Source organism: Strongylocentrotus purpuratus, unplaced genomic scaffold (genome assembly GCF_000002235.5).
Source record: "Strongylocentrotus purpuratus isolate Spur 01 unplaced genomic scaffold, Spur_5.0 spur5_scaffold_21, whole genome shotgun sequence".
Classification (NCBI taxonomy): Eukaryota; Metazoa; Echinodermata; class Echinoidea; order Camarodonta; family Strongylocentrotidae; genus Strongylocentrotus; species Strongylocentrotus purpuratus.
Genome location: NW_022145607.1, coordinates 22422194 through 22437573, shown reverse-complemented (window position 1 = coordinate 22437573; position 15380 = coordinate 22422194). Strand labels below are relative to the sequence as shown.

The 15380-nt window shown below is 37.0% G+C and overlaps 1 protein-coding gene across 1 annotated transcript; it reads right to left on the bottom strand.

Moving 5' to 3' along the window:
- Positions 1-3161: 3161 nt before the first annotated feature.
- Positions 3162-14322, bottom strand: LOC100889296 (flavin reductase (NADPH)). The gene is made up of 5 exons (XM_030994236.1): positions 14150-14322; positions 10395-10538; positions 6619-6817; positions 4704-4871; positions 3162-3304 (listed from the first exon to the last, which is right to left on the bottom strand). Exons 2-5 carry the CDS (start codon positions 10482-10484, stop codon positions 3162-3164), a joined length of 600 nt encoding a protein of 199 aa, XP_030850096.1. The 5' UTR covers positions 10485-10538; positions 14150-14322.
- Positions 14323-15380: the final 1058 nt, after the last annotated feature.

Genomic DNA, 15380 nt, shown 5'->3' with positions numbered 1-15380 from the left:
TATCTCTAAAATCCCAGCTTGAAAATGCCTCTCTGGCAGGTGTGAAAGATTGCATAACTTTCAAAGGCAATCCTTTTTGTATATATGTTTATACATTTAATGTCCACAAATTACTGTCATTTAATTTTGATAGTGAAATTCATTTATACATTTGCACAGGAATTTTTTAATGCAGGCCTTTTGGCCCTAAAAAGACTACCCTGGTTTTGAAGAAAATGAAATAAATATCCACAAAGCATTGATAAGATACTTATCAACTTACTAAATCAAGACAATGAGCCCTTTCATGGGCCCATATTTACTGCATAATTGGGTAAACTGGCCTTAAACATTTTAATGGAAAGTCAAAGTGTCAACTTGTATCATATGCTACTATCATGAATGGGTTCAGCACATCACAGGATATGTTATAAAATTCTTGTCAGTAACATTTTTTAAAAACATTAACAGCTTCAGGGCTCCAACAATGATGTAATACAGATTGATTTGATACTAACCTTTAGTAGAACACACTTTTGAATACCTGTAGGAATAAAACACGTTGTCTCACATAACATTTGGCCACTTAAAACCAGAATTTAGATAGCTTGGACCTATATTGTTATCATACCTTCATGAACCACAACTTACCATTATTGTATTTTGATATTGAAAAGGAGAAGTTTCGTCCAGATATGAAGTAATAAACCATGGCTACTTTTTGAATGATAAGGTTAAGTGAAATACCCTTCACGTTTCTGTATCTTACAATACAGAGCTAAGTGAATAAATAAATTTGCCATTCATTTACATGCTTTTTTTTAAAGGTGTTTTCCTTTGCAGCGGTTTACCATTTCATATTTGAACGAGCCTTTACTGTGCTCTATAACGATATGTTTTCAGCAATCTTCTTTACAGTCTTGAGTAGCCAATCCTTTGGGCCATATTTTAATATATAGCCGGCCTCTGTGGTTTTTTTGTGGTTCTTTACTATTGCCATATTATACTTCACTGTTCATAATTAATTGTCTACACCAAATAACATTTGTAGCCGTAAGGTCCATTTTGAAATGCATAAAAAGTAATGGCAAAGGGCCACTAAATCATACAGTTTGGGCACATTCTATACAAATAGTCAGTCATCACCATCATTATCAGAATTCAATTTTACATTAGAAGTCATGTTCAAAAAGTGAACATTTCCCTGTTGGAGCCATCTGTCTACCTACCTTCTATTAGCTAAATAAAATTAATTCCTAGTTTCGGCCTGCCTAATCTTCTTGTTTTCAACATTTTTGTTCTTAAATGAAAATTAAAAATAGCAATCTGGGGAAAACTAGACAGATATTGTTCAGATTGATAACATTCTTTTTTGAATCCCTTTATTGAATGTAGACATGTACTTTTGAAAAAAAATGTACTAAATTTGACCCGGTTATCGATAGCATTTTTATGGACATTAAAAATGTCATGATATCAAATAACATGGAACGCTCTCCTCGTTTTTGAAATATGCAGACCAGAAACTAGGAATTAATTTCATTTAGCTTTACATGTATACACACATTAATGTTCATATTTAAAGCCACTCCCCTTTCATTTAAATCTTAGTGGATGACTAATTATTTTGTCAAATGGGTTGCACAAAATATATACATCTGTCTTCCTTACTTTCTTTTCTTTGAATATCGTTTTCATTTGTGATATTCTTCATGTGGTTACATTGATCAATCACATGTCATAAGCCTTCTAATGCCAACTATTATTTTATTGACTTGTTGTCAACTGAGACCCCTGTTACACCAAAATCTAATTTTCCCTTAACCAACTTTTTTGTGGAATATCTTTTTTCTGAGTAATTAAAAATTGTGTCCCAAATTGATTTACAAACAAATACAACTGAAATCTTATGAAAGTCAGCTTTGATCTTGTGATTGCTTTCAATCATTTTGGATACAATGGTTCCTGGAAATTTCTGGTGTAACAGGGGCAACATTCAATCGTTTTTATATGTATTCAAACTTGTAGATTGTTTTCTTAGAACTGTTATGTATAACATGTTATTTATATCTCCTTGTACCTTGATACGTTTTAAAAAGATGAGTTTTTGCCATTTATATAATAAAATGTTTGTTATTAAGAGGGATGCCAAAATCTGAAGTTACTAGAGAGAAGTGGTATATGTTATTCGTATACAATAAAACCATCTTTTGTAGAAAATACAAATCTTGCATCTGTACTTCCTCTGCAAGTGCAAAAATCATGCTTAATTGTAATTATCATCTGCTGAGGGCCAGAAGATCATATATTGTCCTTAAAAGTTGAAAGTGTACAAATTACCTAAAATAATACTTTTTGTACAGCTAGAATGTATAAAATCAACTCCAAGAAACTTCACCCGGCATCGTATGTGCCAACGGATAAGGAGTATGATGAAGAAAGTAAAGAATAACATAAAACTTGGCATGCATGGAATCAGTCAGACATGGGTTCCAGGCCCTTTCCATGTGAGTGCATACAGGTGCATCAAGTAGTCTACTCACAAGTTACTTTCATGTTATTTGACAGCATATTGAAACTTGTGCAGTATATCTTTAAAGAATTAGTATATTAATCGCATGTTCTGAATATAGCCACATAAAACTCCTACCATTTGGTGATCAGTACATGTTAATGCCCCATTGTCTCTCAGCAGAATTATCTTTACATAATACAATTATAACACAAATCTACAAATACACTTTTCATGAAAATGATTTCTGGAGTGATGAGTAGGCCTATGTCAAAAACTACTTCTTTTGCTGACTCTATACATATTTCAGACAGACGGGCAACTGACTTTTGAAATAAAGTGCGCCCTTAAAGTACCTGTATCATACTTCCCAGATAGTACATCTAACATTTGTAACAATACAAACAATCTGTTGAATCTACAACTAATGTAATGAATGTTATGCAATTGACATTTATGTAAGAATATTTAAATATCTTTATATTTTGATAATTCTTCCTAGTATAATTTGGCATCTGGGTTAATATTTGGGATATCACATAGACATTCAGCTCCTTTATCAGGCTTCATCTTTCAAGGGCGTGCACTGAACAAGAGTTTGCTACAATTCACAATGATACATGAGAACATTTATGACATATAAAATCACATGGCATGACTTATTTTACACCTATTGCAAGTAGTTTCTTGTAGTGCTTCTCGTCATCGACGCACTGCAACATGAATCTTGCAACATGAATCTTGCGACATCGGCTCTTGGGATGGATGTGCCTGCATCCACGAACTGTCGCTCCTCTACCACAAATGCTTGACCTGAATGATAGGCAGAAATGGGGGAGAGATGGAGGGGGAGGGGATACAAAAGGAGAGAGGAGAGTGAATGTATGAGAAGTGACATCGGGGAGAATGGGAGAGCGAATGCAAGGGAGAAGGAAGGAATAGAGAATGAGATAAAAGGAGGGGGAGAGATGAAGGGAGTATAGAGAAGCAGAGAGAGGGGTGAAATGAGCCAGAGAGGAGAGAAAGAGGATGCGGAAAGGAGAAAGGAGGAAAGAGGATGCGGAAAGGAGCAAGAGAGGGGTGGAAATAGAGAAGAAATGGGAGGAGATAAGAAGAAAGGATGAGGGATAAGAGATGGTGAGAGGTGAAGGGGAGATAAAAGAGATTAGAGATACAGCCCTGGACAAATTATAGACCAATCTCCCGTTAATTCATTGCGAATTTAAAAAATCTTTGTGCTTCATCCAATGAAAAAGATATTACAGCAATTGCACCTTGCTATTTTGATCTCATTTGATATCCTATTTACCGAGGATATAACATTATTGGTGCCCTTTTTTGGTCTAATGTTTTTCCCATGGCTGCATAATGCAAAGAGTAAAGAATAATTTAAGCTAATCTTTGAATTATATTGAATTATACATTTATGAGGGTACAAATCGAAATATACATGTCGGCTGTCAAGCATAAAAATATTCTTTTTTCCAATTTATGTATTTGGTTTTCGACCTAAAGGTCTCCTTTGGGTCAAAATTATAGCAAATAGTAAATTGAAATGTTAAAATGTGCATCTGTTTTAGATAGTTGTTCAACAATGAAAACAAAGAATGAGAAAAAATGAATGGGGAGGTTTAAGCTGATGTCAACTGTAGTCTAAAGACTGCATGGTTTTGACAAGCATGGTAAAGATGCCTCTCCTTTCATTTTTTTTCTTCATTGTTTTAATTTGACTCTTGACTACAAGATCGACATGTTCATCAACTTTTAGATGGCCAGATGCTCAATTTTTTGCAGTTTTCTTTCAGAGACTCATTTTATTGTTAAATGGCTATGCTCGCTCATACGCGAATGGTATGATTAAAATAGACCGGTTAAGTAATATTTCTAAACATAAGTTGTGCTTGACAATCTGAAAGCTTGCCTGAGGCTTGCCCGATATAGTAGCACATAATGTATGCAGACTGGATTCCAAGCATTGTAGTTCATTCATTAATAACAGGTTAATGGAATAACTCGTCACTAGGTCCCAGGAAAGAAACATTTATAAAAATTGAATAAGGTAGTGAAGCCGTCTGTTGTAAAGATTAAATCATGTTAATTTTTATACATGAAATATAAGTTCATGAAATATAAGTTCATTGGAGAGTGACCACCTTTTGTGTCGTATGTAAAACAACACCTGCTCGTTAGGATATAGTAGTTACATGTATACCTTTACTCTTTTTGTTACTTAGTTGCGCTGGTCTCACGGATGTGTAGTCAATGTCTTGGCATTCTTTCTCGATGTAGGTTTCCATGGTGAGCATATCAGTCAAAATCTTTTTCAGCATTGGACGGATCATCCATCGAGCAACGAAACCGGGGTCGTCGTCTGGATCGACTGTCGGAATAATTACGATGATACAATATCAATTAAGATGATGATAATGATTCTCGACAGAATATACGTCGCTTTTTTTTCCATATCAATAACAAATAAAATGCCTTCGATGTTTGTGATTACATACACAAAATGGAAAAGTTTATATATTTTTATGATTGTCAGGGGAAAAACTATTTCCATACAATAAGAATTCAAGATTTCTCGTTATATCACACATCCAGTGGTGTTTTATCAACTTTTATTATTGATAAAATTATCTTCGAGGTTTCAAATTTACTAAAATTGCAGACCATTTTGTTTGTTGGTTCCTTTAATTGGAAATTGTTGGTAATGCCACTGGAGAAAATGTGACAGTTAAAAGGCAATTTAAATAACTAGAAATAAATTATTAGCGACATATAATAATCCAGTTGATTAAATAAAAATGAATGATTTGATCAATGTGGGCGTGCGCGTGATTGGGCGGTTGCATTATGACGTAACAATGTTCCTCCATAATTTCAGTATTACGCAAAGGTGCTACGCGGAGTTTGTGCGCGTCGATACCCTGCCTTAATTCCCATGGTAATATTAAAATGAAACAAAATGTCAGATAAAGTTTAAATATGAATAGTGTACATCCCCTTCTCTCCTCAGCTCTTGAATTATATGTAGGCCTACTCTTTGCAATTTTTCGGGTCGATGCTGCCTGATGTTCAATATAAAGATATCCGGTGAGTCTTAAAAATTGCTTCAGTTCCGGATGCTATTCACAGTGTTGCTTTATATTAACAGTTATGAATTAAATGTTTTTTTAAACGTATCGGGCAATAATGAAAATAACGACCAATGAAAATAAAACCTACATCTCTAGTTGGTGTAGATCTACTGCATGCCGCCAGATACCTGCAATTAGCTTACAATATTCATGTCTTTATTTTATTATACGGTTGATTTTCGGAAAGCATTATGTTGACAAAATCTGTCCAAAAGTTTTTTTTTTGGGGGGGGGGGGAGGGGGGGGGGGGGGGGGTCAGTGTAAAAAAAAAAAAGGCCCTATATGCGTACGGGCATAATTTGTCTTCTTCAACAGGCTGTTGTCTGAGCGAGTGAGGCAAGCGAACGACAAAAAAGTTTTAACGTTTTGTAATTGTAATATTGTAACTGATATTTCTTCATCAAGAGCATTACAAATAGACCATTTTGCCTCGCGATCCAAAGTAGGAAATGAAAGTACTCATCTAGCTTGAGTATGACGATTACTCAATGTCAACTTTTCCCTTAAATTTACATATTAATGATTAAGATAAAAGTTTACTACACTCACTACAATGTGAAGGAATTATTTTTTTATCATATTGGGCAAACACGATCTAGCGACGAACTTAAAAGCGATCTAGTCGTTTCAACCACGGAGGCCTTTGATTTCATCGATAGTATTGCAAATTTGTATCGTTACTTTCCTGATGAGTAATTTTGTAGTCAGTGCATGATAGCTCTCAAGACCCTTTTCTTTCATTTCTTCTAGAAATCTAGAATAACCCAGATGATCTTGAATATGATTATTATCATGAGTATTGATTATAGCAACCACTCACATAACAGTGGCGAATCCAGAAATTCACAAGGGGGGGGGAACAAAAAGTATGTGCCCGTTCAACCTCTAAACACACCATGATGAATGTTATTCTGTTGGAAGCCAAAAGGGCGTTAACACACATACAATCACAAAGAGCTAGCGCCCTTCTGGCTCGAAACAGCCTACCTTTCGTATACCAGGATGATATAAAGACGAATCTCTTCACTTTGGCTAGTCTCATGGCAGCCACAATGGTTTTGCAGGATTCGGAGTAGAGAGTGACAGTGGAGAATAAAGTTTGAGCACCCAAACACGACAGGACGGCATCGCAACCTTCGAAGATTGGCTGAAGACTCTCCGAAGAATATATGTCACCCTTTACAACCTGAAACAAGATAGAACACACAATTAGATTTATTTATCACGTTTTTTAATTTTTGTTTAAAGGGATTGGGTATCTTTGCCTCCGATTCTAAACGAAATCCAGGATTTATCTCATGCTGCAGTCATTATTATAAACCTTTAGGCCAGTCAGGAAACCCTCGACTTTTACAAGTCTATCACCTGTCTGATTATCAAGATATTTATGATTGGAAATCGAAAGTCAAAAACCGTTTTCCCAACGGTTTTTATAACAATACAGTCTATTTCGAAAAATGAGTATTAGATCTAGTAAAGATATTTACTTTTTGAGGCACTTCATGATTATTTTGAAGTGCAATTTTTGTAGGGCTTCAATATTACCCCATATCACAGACACTGAAAACAGGGGGGGGGGGGGGAGGGGGTGGGGGGAAGGGTAAGGGTAAGTGAGAAAATATTCAGCGGCGAATCAGCCAGCCGGTGAATAAGTGGGGGGGGGGGGGGGGGGTAAGCACTTACTTTTCCTTATTTTTTTTGCTATGGGGGGGGGGGGGGCATTTTCATTTTTTGGTTTAAAAAGGTAAAATTAACGTTACCATCTACGTTTTGCCAGGGGGTGGGGTGGGACCGTTGCCCCCCCCCCCCCCGCCCTTGGATCCGCGCCTGGTTATATACCCCCTCCCCCTAAATATATATATATATATATATATAATGAATGATTTATAAGCATAGACGATGTTTTGATATGAGAATTTGTACATTTTAGTCCTATCCAAACCGCGAATGTAATGGCAAAGGAATGTTTTCCAGTGCACTTCGGTAAAATCCTCTCAGCTTGATCAAAACATGGGAAATTGGAAGTTGTGAAAAGTAGTCAATTTTGTATAAATATGCAAATTATCCTAGATTATTCACATTATCCTAGATTATTCACATTCCCCCCCCCCCCCCCCCCGTGAATGTAAATCCAATTACAAAATTTAAGGGATTTTGGTGCTAGATTGTTATCTTCAATGTCTATTAATACGGTGAGTCGATGACCACATATTCGGATCAATATAATGAATGATATTTGCATCAGGTGCAAATTGAGATCAGTTTCTGTTTTTTCTTATAATTTGGTATATGATTCAAATGCCCAGTAACGGTTTTAGAATACAAATCGCGTGGAGTATGCATGATGTCAAGAACGCCATGCTTATGAGCCCCCCCCCCCCCAAAAAAAAACAAAACAAAACAAAACAAAACAAAACAAAAAACAAAAACAAACAAACAAACAAACAAAACAAACAAACAAAACAAAACAAAAAAACATTATTCTAGAACCGATCCTGAAAGTGCCCCAAAATATGTTCACACGATAAATAAGACATGGACACAGCTTGATGTTTAAATTGAAATTTTACTTTGCATAAAAAGACATGCAAATAAGCTTCCGTCACGACGAAATATTGAGAGTCATATTATTCCCCCCCCCCTTAATGTCCATCCAAGCAACCGATAGAAACAGGTTAACCTCGTTAGTCATAAGGACCGCTATTCATATTATAACGTTTAACTTCCTATACGTGAAGGACCACTATTCATAAAACGGAAAGCGGGTCACTATTCATAAAGGCATAAAGACCATTATTCGTAAGGACGGCTATTCATAATTTACACTGGGGATCACCTCTCGTAAGGACCACTATTTATAATAATAAATGAGGGTCGCTATTCATAATACGCGAAATTCATGAATAGCGACCCTCTTCTCGTATTAAAAATAGGGACCCCTATGAACAACAATTATGTATTATGTATAGCGACCCTCTACTCATACTATGAATAGCAACCCTCTTTTCCGATTATGAATAGCGGTCCTTACGAATAATGACCCTTAACTAAAATTATGAATAGCGGTCCTTATAAATAGTGAGCAGACCCTATGGAAACAAATCAAGTGATCAATCCAAAGTCGGTAAAAAGGATGGACAAATTGAAAATATATATATATATTATACGTGATTAATATGCAGATTAGTATCAACCACAAAAATATTTTAAAAAATCGTCGTTAATTTCCTACTCTGTAGCCCCATTACGACAATCCAAATGTTAAAGGTTATGTTATCAAGGTCGGCGAACATGATGGACTAAGTTATTTATTTCACACTGCAAATAATTAACAATCATAATTATATAAAAATACATAATTTAAACGTTTTAACTTTGAACTTAATCATCCAGATAAGGAAAGTTATTTGCATAATTCTGCGAATTGTGTTCGTTTTCACGGTCAATCTTAAAACATAATCAACGAGTTCAGATACATAAGATCAATAAGTCAGTTATAAGGGCAGTCAGATAAAGCTTTTATAATAAAGGTCATTTGCATGCCTGAATTGTAAAACCCACCAATACGAATACTGAATTCGTGCTTATATAAGCAACTAAATCATTATTAATTTATTCACAGACGGTACGGAACACAGGTCGAAGCATTTTCTAGCAAAAGGTTACGTTATGAAGCACATTCATGATTAATCTAAAATGCACAAAACTATTGGAGGTGTAAAATATCTGTGGATATTTGAGGTTATTTATAATATGTGCTATGAACTATGAACTGCTCTATAACATCACTTAGATTGATTCAAATGAGTGGTGGGATAGTGAAATCAATCAAATATTGATGAAGATATGAATCTTGATATCTCGTGTATGGCAGCTCATTTGCATACTATGAAATCATACACCATAATGATAACATAAATCTATGAAGCGCAAAAGTTTTATAAATAATATTCTATTGCGCTGCGCGAACAATTCTACCGACATTTAATGTAAAATATGTGTTATTGGTTTTGATTTCAGATAATATCTAATGATTTCCTAATTCCTCTTACTATTCTAGTTTGGGTGTTGCATAAATTGATTAAATAATATATCCACCTAATCACTTGTCACTTAAATATCTTGAAAGCCTAGGTTTTACTTTTTTTAATCAACGATTTGTCATTTGTTCAGGAGTGACAAATTGCGACGTGTTTAAAGAGTTGGGATATTAAAGTTAATAGACGTTGAACAACAACCATGGATGAAATGACCTACGCGTTTAATATCCTCCTTGGTTTAATCAATAACCAAACGAGCAATAACAACTTGTGCCCTTCGGTTAATATCATCTAAAGAGACCTTTAACCTTGATAATGAGTATGCAGATAACACAGCCCATGGTGTTGCTGTTCATTGTAGACGAAGTCAAAAGTTCAATCAACTGCAATATATCGTGATTCATGGCCGTTGAAATCAGTCTACACTGCCTATTCACCAATATTTTATTAGTTAGTTTTCCCTTATTTATTGAGGGGAGGGGAGGGGGAGGCTGTATTGGCATTCATTTGACTTCAAGTTTAGAATTTTTTTTGTTTTAATACAAAGAAAACAATTACAGAAATTAACTATATCTCGGATTAAGTACATAAAATATCATTTCCACGTAGGGAAATCTGAAGAAATTAAATTTGTATTTTTGAGCTGGGCGCAATTTTGTTGTTCTCCCCGGGTGCCATCATCCCTAGATATGCCATTGATACTGGGGAAGTGATAACACTCACCTTCAAATTGAAGTCGTCGACGTTCTGGTCAATGTCACGTAACTTGTCGGGATCCCTGACCACGGCGACGATCTGGTGGCCGGCCTCCATGGCTTGACGGAGCAGACATTGTCCTGTCGCACCTGTGGCGCCCAAAATGGCCAACTTCATTGTGCAGGAAAAGAAAGATACGGAGTTTAATGTATATTATCAGCTTTTTACTGCATGCAATATGTAATGCTCCAACCCTGCCCGTATAGATGTATTTTGTACTTTGATCTCTATAAACCGATATGAATGGGTTAATCAGTCCATTAAGGATTCAGGGCAGACCTCAATGCCTCTTCACGATGCACAACGTTCTGCTTGCAAGAGTTCACGTTTTGATTTTAGATAATGGTCCAGTATTATTTTCTTTCATTTAAAAAATAAACAATGAACAAAATGATATAATTTTGATCTATGTAGTGCAAAGCATCAAAGGAATACTCAAAGCAATTCCTCTTTGTTAGATCTTGCATAATAGAGAGAGAAAGAGAAAACGAGGGTATATATCGGAGAGGGTATATATCAGAGACGGAGGGGAGAGAGAGAGAGAAGAGGGTAGGATAGAAGGGGTTAGGATAGAAGGGTGAGGGAGGGAGGGAGGGAGGGAGCGATCGAGACAGGGGATGGACGGAGGGATACAGACAGAGATAGAGATAAACAGATTGAAAAGAATAACTTACTTAAATTGGTTATTTGTGAAGGGAACATTTTTTTTAAACGTATTTCAATACAGTGGAAAAAAACCGCAAGGATTTTTTTACGGAAAATGTCACCAATTATTTTTGCGTTTCACAAAACAATGAGCAGATATGGGTATAGATGCATGCATGTATATAGTCATGAAAATAATCAATTATTTTCAAATAACCGATCAAAATGTGAAAATACTGCATACTGTTCTTTGTCTAAGTCCCCGGCTCTCTTTGAGAAAGAAATCCCAGCTAACTTTGCTTTTTGTATGAGAAGTTCATCAAAACGCGTTGGTAGAGAGGGGGGGGGGGGGGTTGGGGGGGGGGTGGTGAACTTTATTGATGTTGATAAGCACAGGAGTATGGGTAGAGAGAAAGGCGTGACATTTTCGTCATGAGAACTTTGGTATTCAAGCGACCGAGTGCGTTTTGAAGAATTTTAGACTACCCGGATGATGCTGACAGCGCTCAAAATACACGGGGGCGGTGGGCGATTCGCCCCCGTGAGCTCCATAATCGCCCCCGTCAGGTTGCTCACGGGGGCGATTGCAAAATTAAAAATCGCCCCCGTGGAATAAAGATTATCTTTTCTGATATAACTTTAACACAACATTGAGTATCAATATTCAAACCTTAAACAAATGAAATGGAACATAAATGGCACTTTCCCTCCCATCGCTATGAGTAATTACCAATACATTAACAACGGAAGCTCGCAGTGCAGCTAGTGCGGCCGTCAGTAGTGGCTATACTGCGCCGGTAGTGCCGGTGTAACGCCGCTGACGCCCAATATCTGCTGGAGCTGGAGACGATCGCGCTGCGACATGGAGAAGTTTTTCGTTGTGAAAAGTGTTAATTCTCTGAAATCTGGTTATTCTAAAGGACCAGCAAATATTGTAACTCGACCAGTAAATCAATATTGAGAAGAAGATCACCAAAGATGTTGCACGGGGGGGGGGGGGGGAATAGGCGGTTTAGGGGGTTTACCCCCCCCCCCCCCCCCCCCCCCCCCCCCTTGGGCTGCCAAGTGAAAATGTGATGTGCATAGAAAATGCTATCATGTGTCCAGACCTACACAGTATTAGAAGATGTCAGTAGATGCCAGGAAAACATCACTAACGGGGGTTCAAAATAGCACCCAAAAAAAATCGCTTCGCCGCTATGCGGCTCGTGGACAATGTAAACATTACTTACGGGGGTTCAAAATAGCAACAACAAAAATCGCCTCGCCGCTACGCGGCTCGTGGACAATGCTCTGCATCGCATTCGGGTTACCCCCTCCCACCCTTAGCAAAAAGCTAGATCCGCCCCTGTGTTTTGGAAGGATATGGAAAAGACTTAAAGTAAAGAACGAATGTAATTAAGGTTGCTCCGAATAATGAGGAGGACATTATGTGCAGAACGGGAAGAAATTGAGAGAATGTCATCACGGGGTTAAAAGTCAATAACAGCTATGTAACAAATACATTTCTAAGAGGGAAATTGCCGACTTAAATAAATGGTAAAGATAAAATACCAAGGAATTTAGGAGTTTCATGGGTACCAATTCAATGGAAGTTTGTATTAAAATAAGAGCCCCCGTCAGCACTAAAAGAGCCCCCGTGAGAAGGCTCACAGGGGCTCTTTTTTTTTTTGGAAGAACCCCCGTGGACAAAAAATTAATTTGAGCCCTGGATGCTGATGATGATGATAGGACCATCATGGTTACATTCACCTAAAATCAAATGCTCAGGGCGCACAATCAATGTGATCTTAATATTCCTTCTCTTTATAATGGTTAGGAGCCAGAGCATATAACACTGAGTTCCCATACTATAGAACATATATTCATTCAGATGGTCATATCTCAGCCAATACTTAACATATTCAATTGGTTTTTGACATTTGAACATTATTTTTGATGTTCTTTCGGAATATGAAGAAAAGATTGAGAAATTCTAAAAAAAAAAAGAAGATTTTTTGATGACGTCACACTTCATCACTCTATGCTTTGCTGGATATTTCAATCTAGCTTACCATATACCTTATTTCATAACCTCGAATGTGTTGCTACATTGTTTGGCAAGCAAACTCCCTCAACTTAATTATCTGGGAATAAAACCCCCGATTGTCTTACAAACTACCTTCTTACCTTCTCCACGAATACACATTATGCGAGAAATAAATACGTGAAGTTATCACGCCATAAAATTGTTCTAATTAGAAACAAGTAGATTCAGTTGTATCATGTCATGTCATGACTACCGTGTGAGTCAAAAAAAAGTTTACACCTAGAAAATTGCTAATTATTTTAAAAATCATCTATGAACAGTAAAGTATTATACATCTTATGAAAGGGTGTTTTATCACAAGTCATTGGTATCATTTTTGTGTGGTATGTGTTGGATGAACATGAGGCATTGTTTGCGAGAGTGCAAAAATCGATTTGCGCCAAAATGATACCTACAGCATGTATTATGTAGGTATTAGCGGAGTGAGAACGAATTGAATGTATCAAATTGGATATGCTTTTTGAAGAAGCAAATGCACACACACACACACACCCACACACACCCAACCACACACACGCACACACACACACACACGCAAATGTATGTTGATATTTGATAGTTAGGGATGTTATTTGGATCTGCAAAGACCGCATTGATACCCAAATCCCAATTGTTTTATTCAAACATCACACTTGTAAGCAACTTTGGCGCAAATCGATTTTTGCACTCTCGCAAACAATGCCTCGTGTTCATCCAAGCGTGAACACATACCACACAAAAATGATACCAAATGATTTGACATAAAACACTCTTTCATAACATGTATAATCATTTAGTGTTCATAGATGATTTTAAAAATAATTAGCAATTTTCTAGGTGTAAACTTTTGTTTGACTCGCACTGTATAGCTATAGGCGTATCGAATTAGCAACTTCAAAAGTAGGCCTACTAATGTAATACATAATGTACACCTTCTTGTTCCCCCAAGAAAGATAATCGTTCGATATAGGCCTATATACTGGTTCAAAACAACCAACATATCACTCACGGTCTTATTGAAGAGATTCTACTTTAGCTGGAAAGGCAGGTTGTCTTCTGTCGCATCTTGGCTTTGTGGAGGTTTGCCCTCTGGTCAGCAAAAGCATTGCAGCAATCTACTTTGTAGTCAAACTTATTCGAACAAACGAAATGGCCGCACCAGCATGTACTTGTCTATCTCTGCCTTGCCAAACCTTTAGTTTCTTGGCGCCCAATCAACAATCTTAACTATTTCTTCAGAGCCACTCAACCACAACCATGATTACCATAACAAAGCACCCAGCATGCATCCCACTCGCTGTTTTACGCCCATCCAGGCATCCATCTATTCAAAACCGTCCTATACCTTTGGAATGTATGCAAATTACTCTGGCAAGCAGAACATTCAAGCTGCTCGGTGGCGAGCAAACCTAGTAATTTATTCAGAACCGGCCTACCGACCCACACGAACATAACACTTCCTTTGAATTATTTTGTATACAAATCATTCGGGCAAGCACATCGCCAAATTATTGGTGGAATAGACCGGTGTACCATTAGGGACTTTTAGATTTGCGTGGACTGATACGTGTGACGTCCATTCAAGGCAGTGCATTAAAAGGACGTCGATCGTAGCAATCCACGTTGTCGTTGTGCAAATCTAAAAGTCCCTAATCATTCAAATTGTGTGCCTACTGTTTAAAGAAAGGCTGTTCTTGACAACCTTAACGTTTGCCCGACATAGCAACACGTAATGTATGCAGACTGGATACAGAGTATTGTAGTTCACTCATTCAGTGGCGTAATGAGCAAAAAACATTTTTGGGGTCAGAACAAAATCCGCATCACCACCAAGTAGCATAATGCAGGGGCGACAGAGCGTCTTCTTAAAAAGGGGGTGGGGAAACAAAAAAGGCCACTTTCTGGAAAAAAGGGGCACCTACAAAGGGAAATTTAAACAAACCATACACTATTTTTAGACATCGGTATATACCCCTACATCGTCAGGATTGTTATTACACTACCAGGGATGATATCAATATTTGTTTCTTTCTTTACGCGGTACAATATACTGCTCAATAATATTAAGCAACATAGAGTACTCAACAGTTGGGTCTGACATTAATTTTCGAGCGAGTGGAGAAAGAAAATGAAGTCACTTATCTAAAGGGAAAACGACAGTTATTAGAAAAGAAAAGGGGCTCTTGTCGTATGTAAAAAGGGGCTTTTAGGGGTACCTGAAAACGTGGGGGAACAGTACC

Coding starts and splice junctions, on each gene's coding strand:
- LOC100889296 (XM_030994236.1), bottom strand. CDS start 10,484: ATGGAGGCCGGCCACCAGATCGTCGCCGTGGTCAGGGATCCCGACAAG. Junction 4,872..6,618: donor ATCATCCTGGTATACGAAAG/GTAGGCTGTTTC, acceptor TTATTCCGACAG/TCGATCCAGACGACGACCCC. Junction 3,305..4,703: donor AAGTAACAAAAAGAGTAAAG/GTATACATGTAA, acceptor CCTATCATTCAG/GTCAAGCATTTGTGGTAGAG.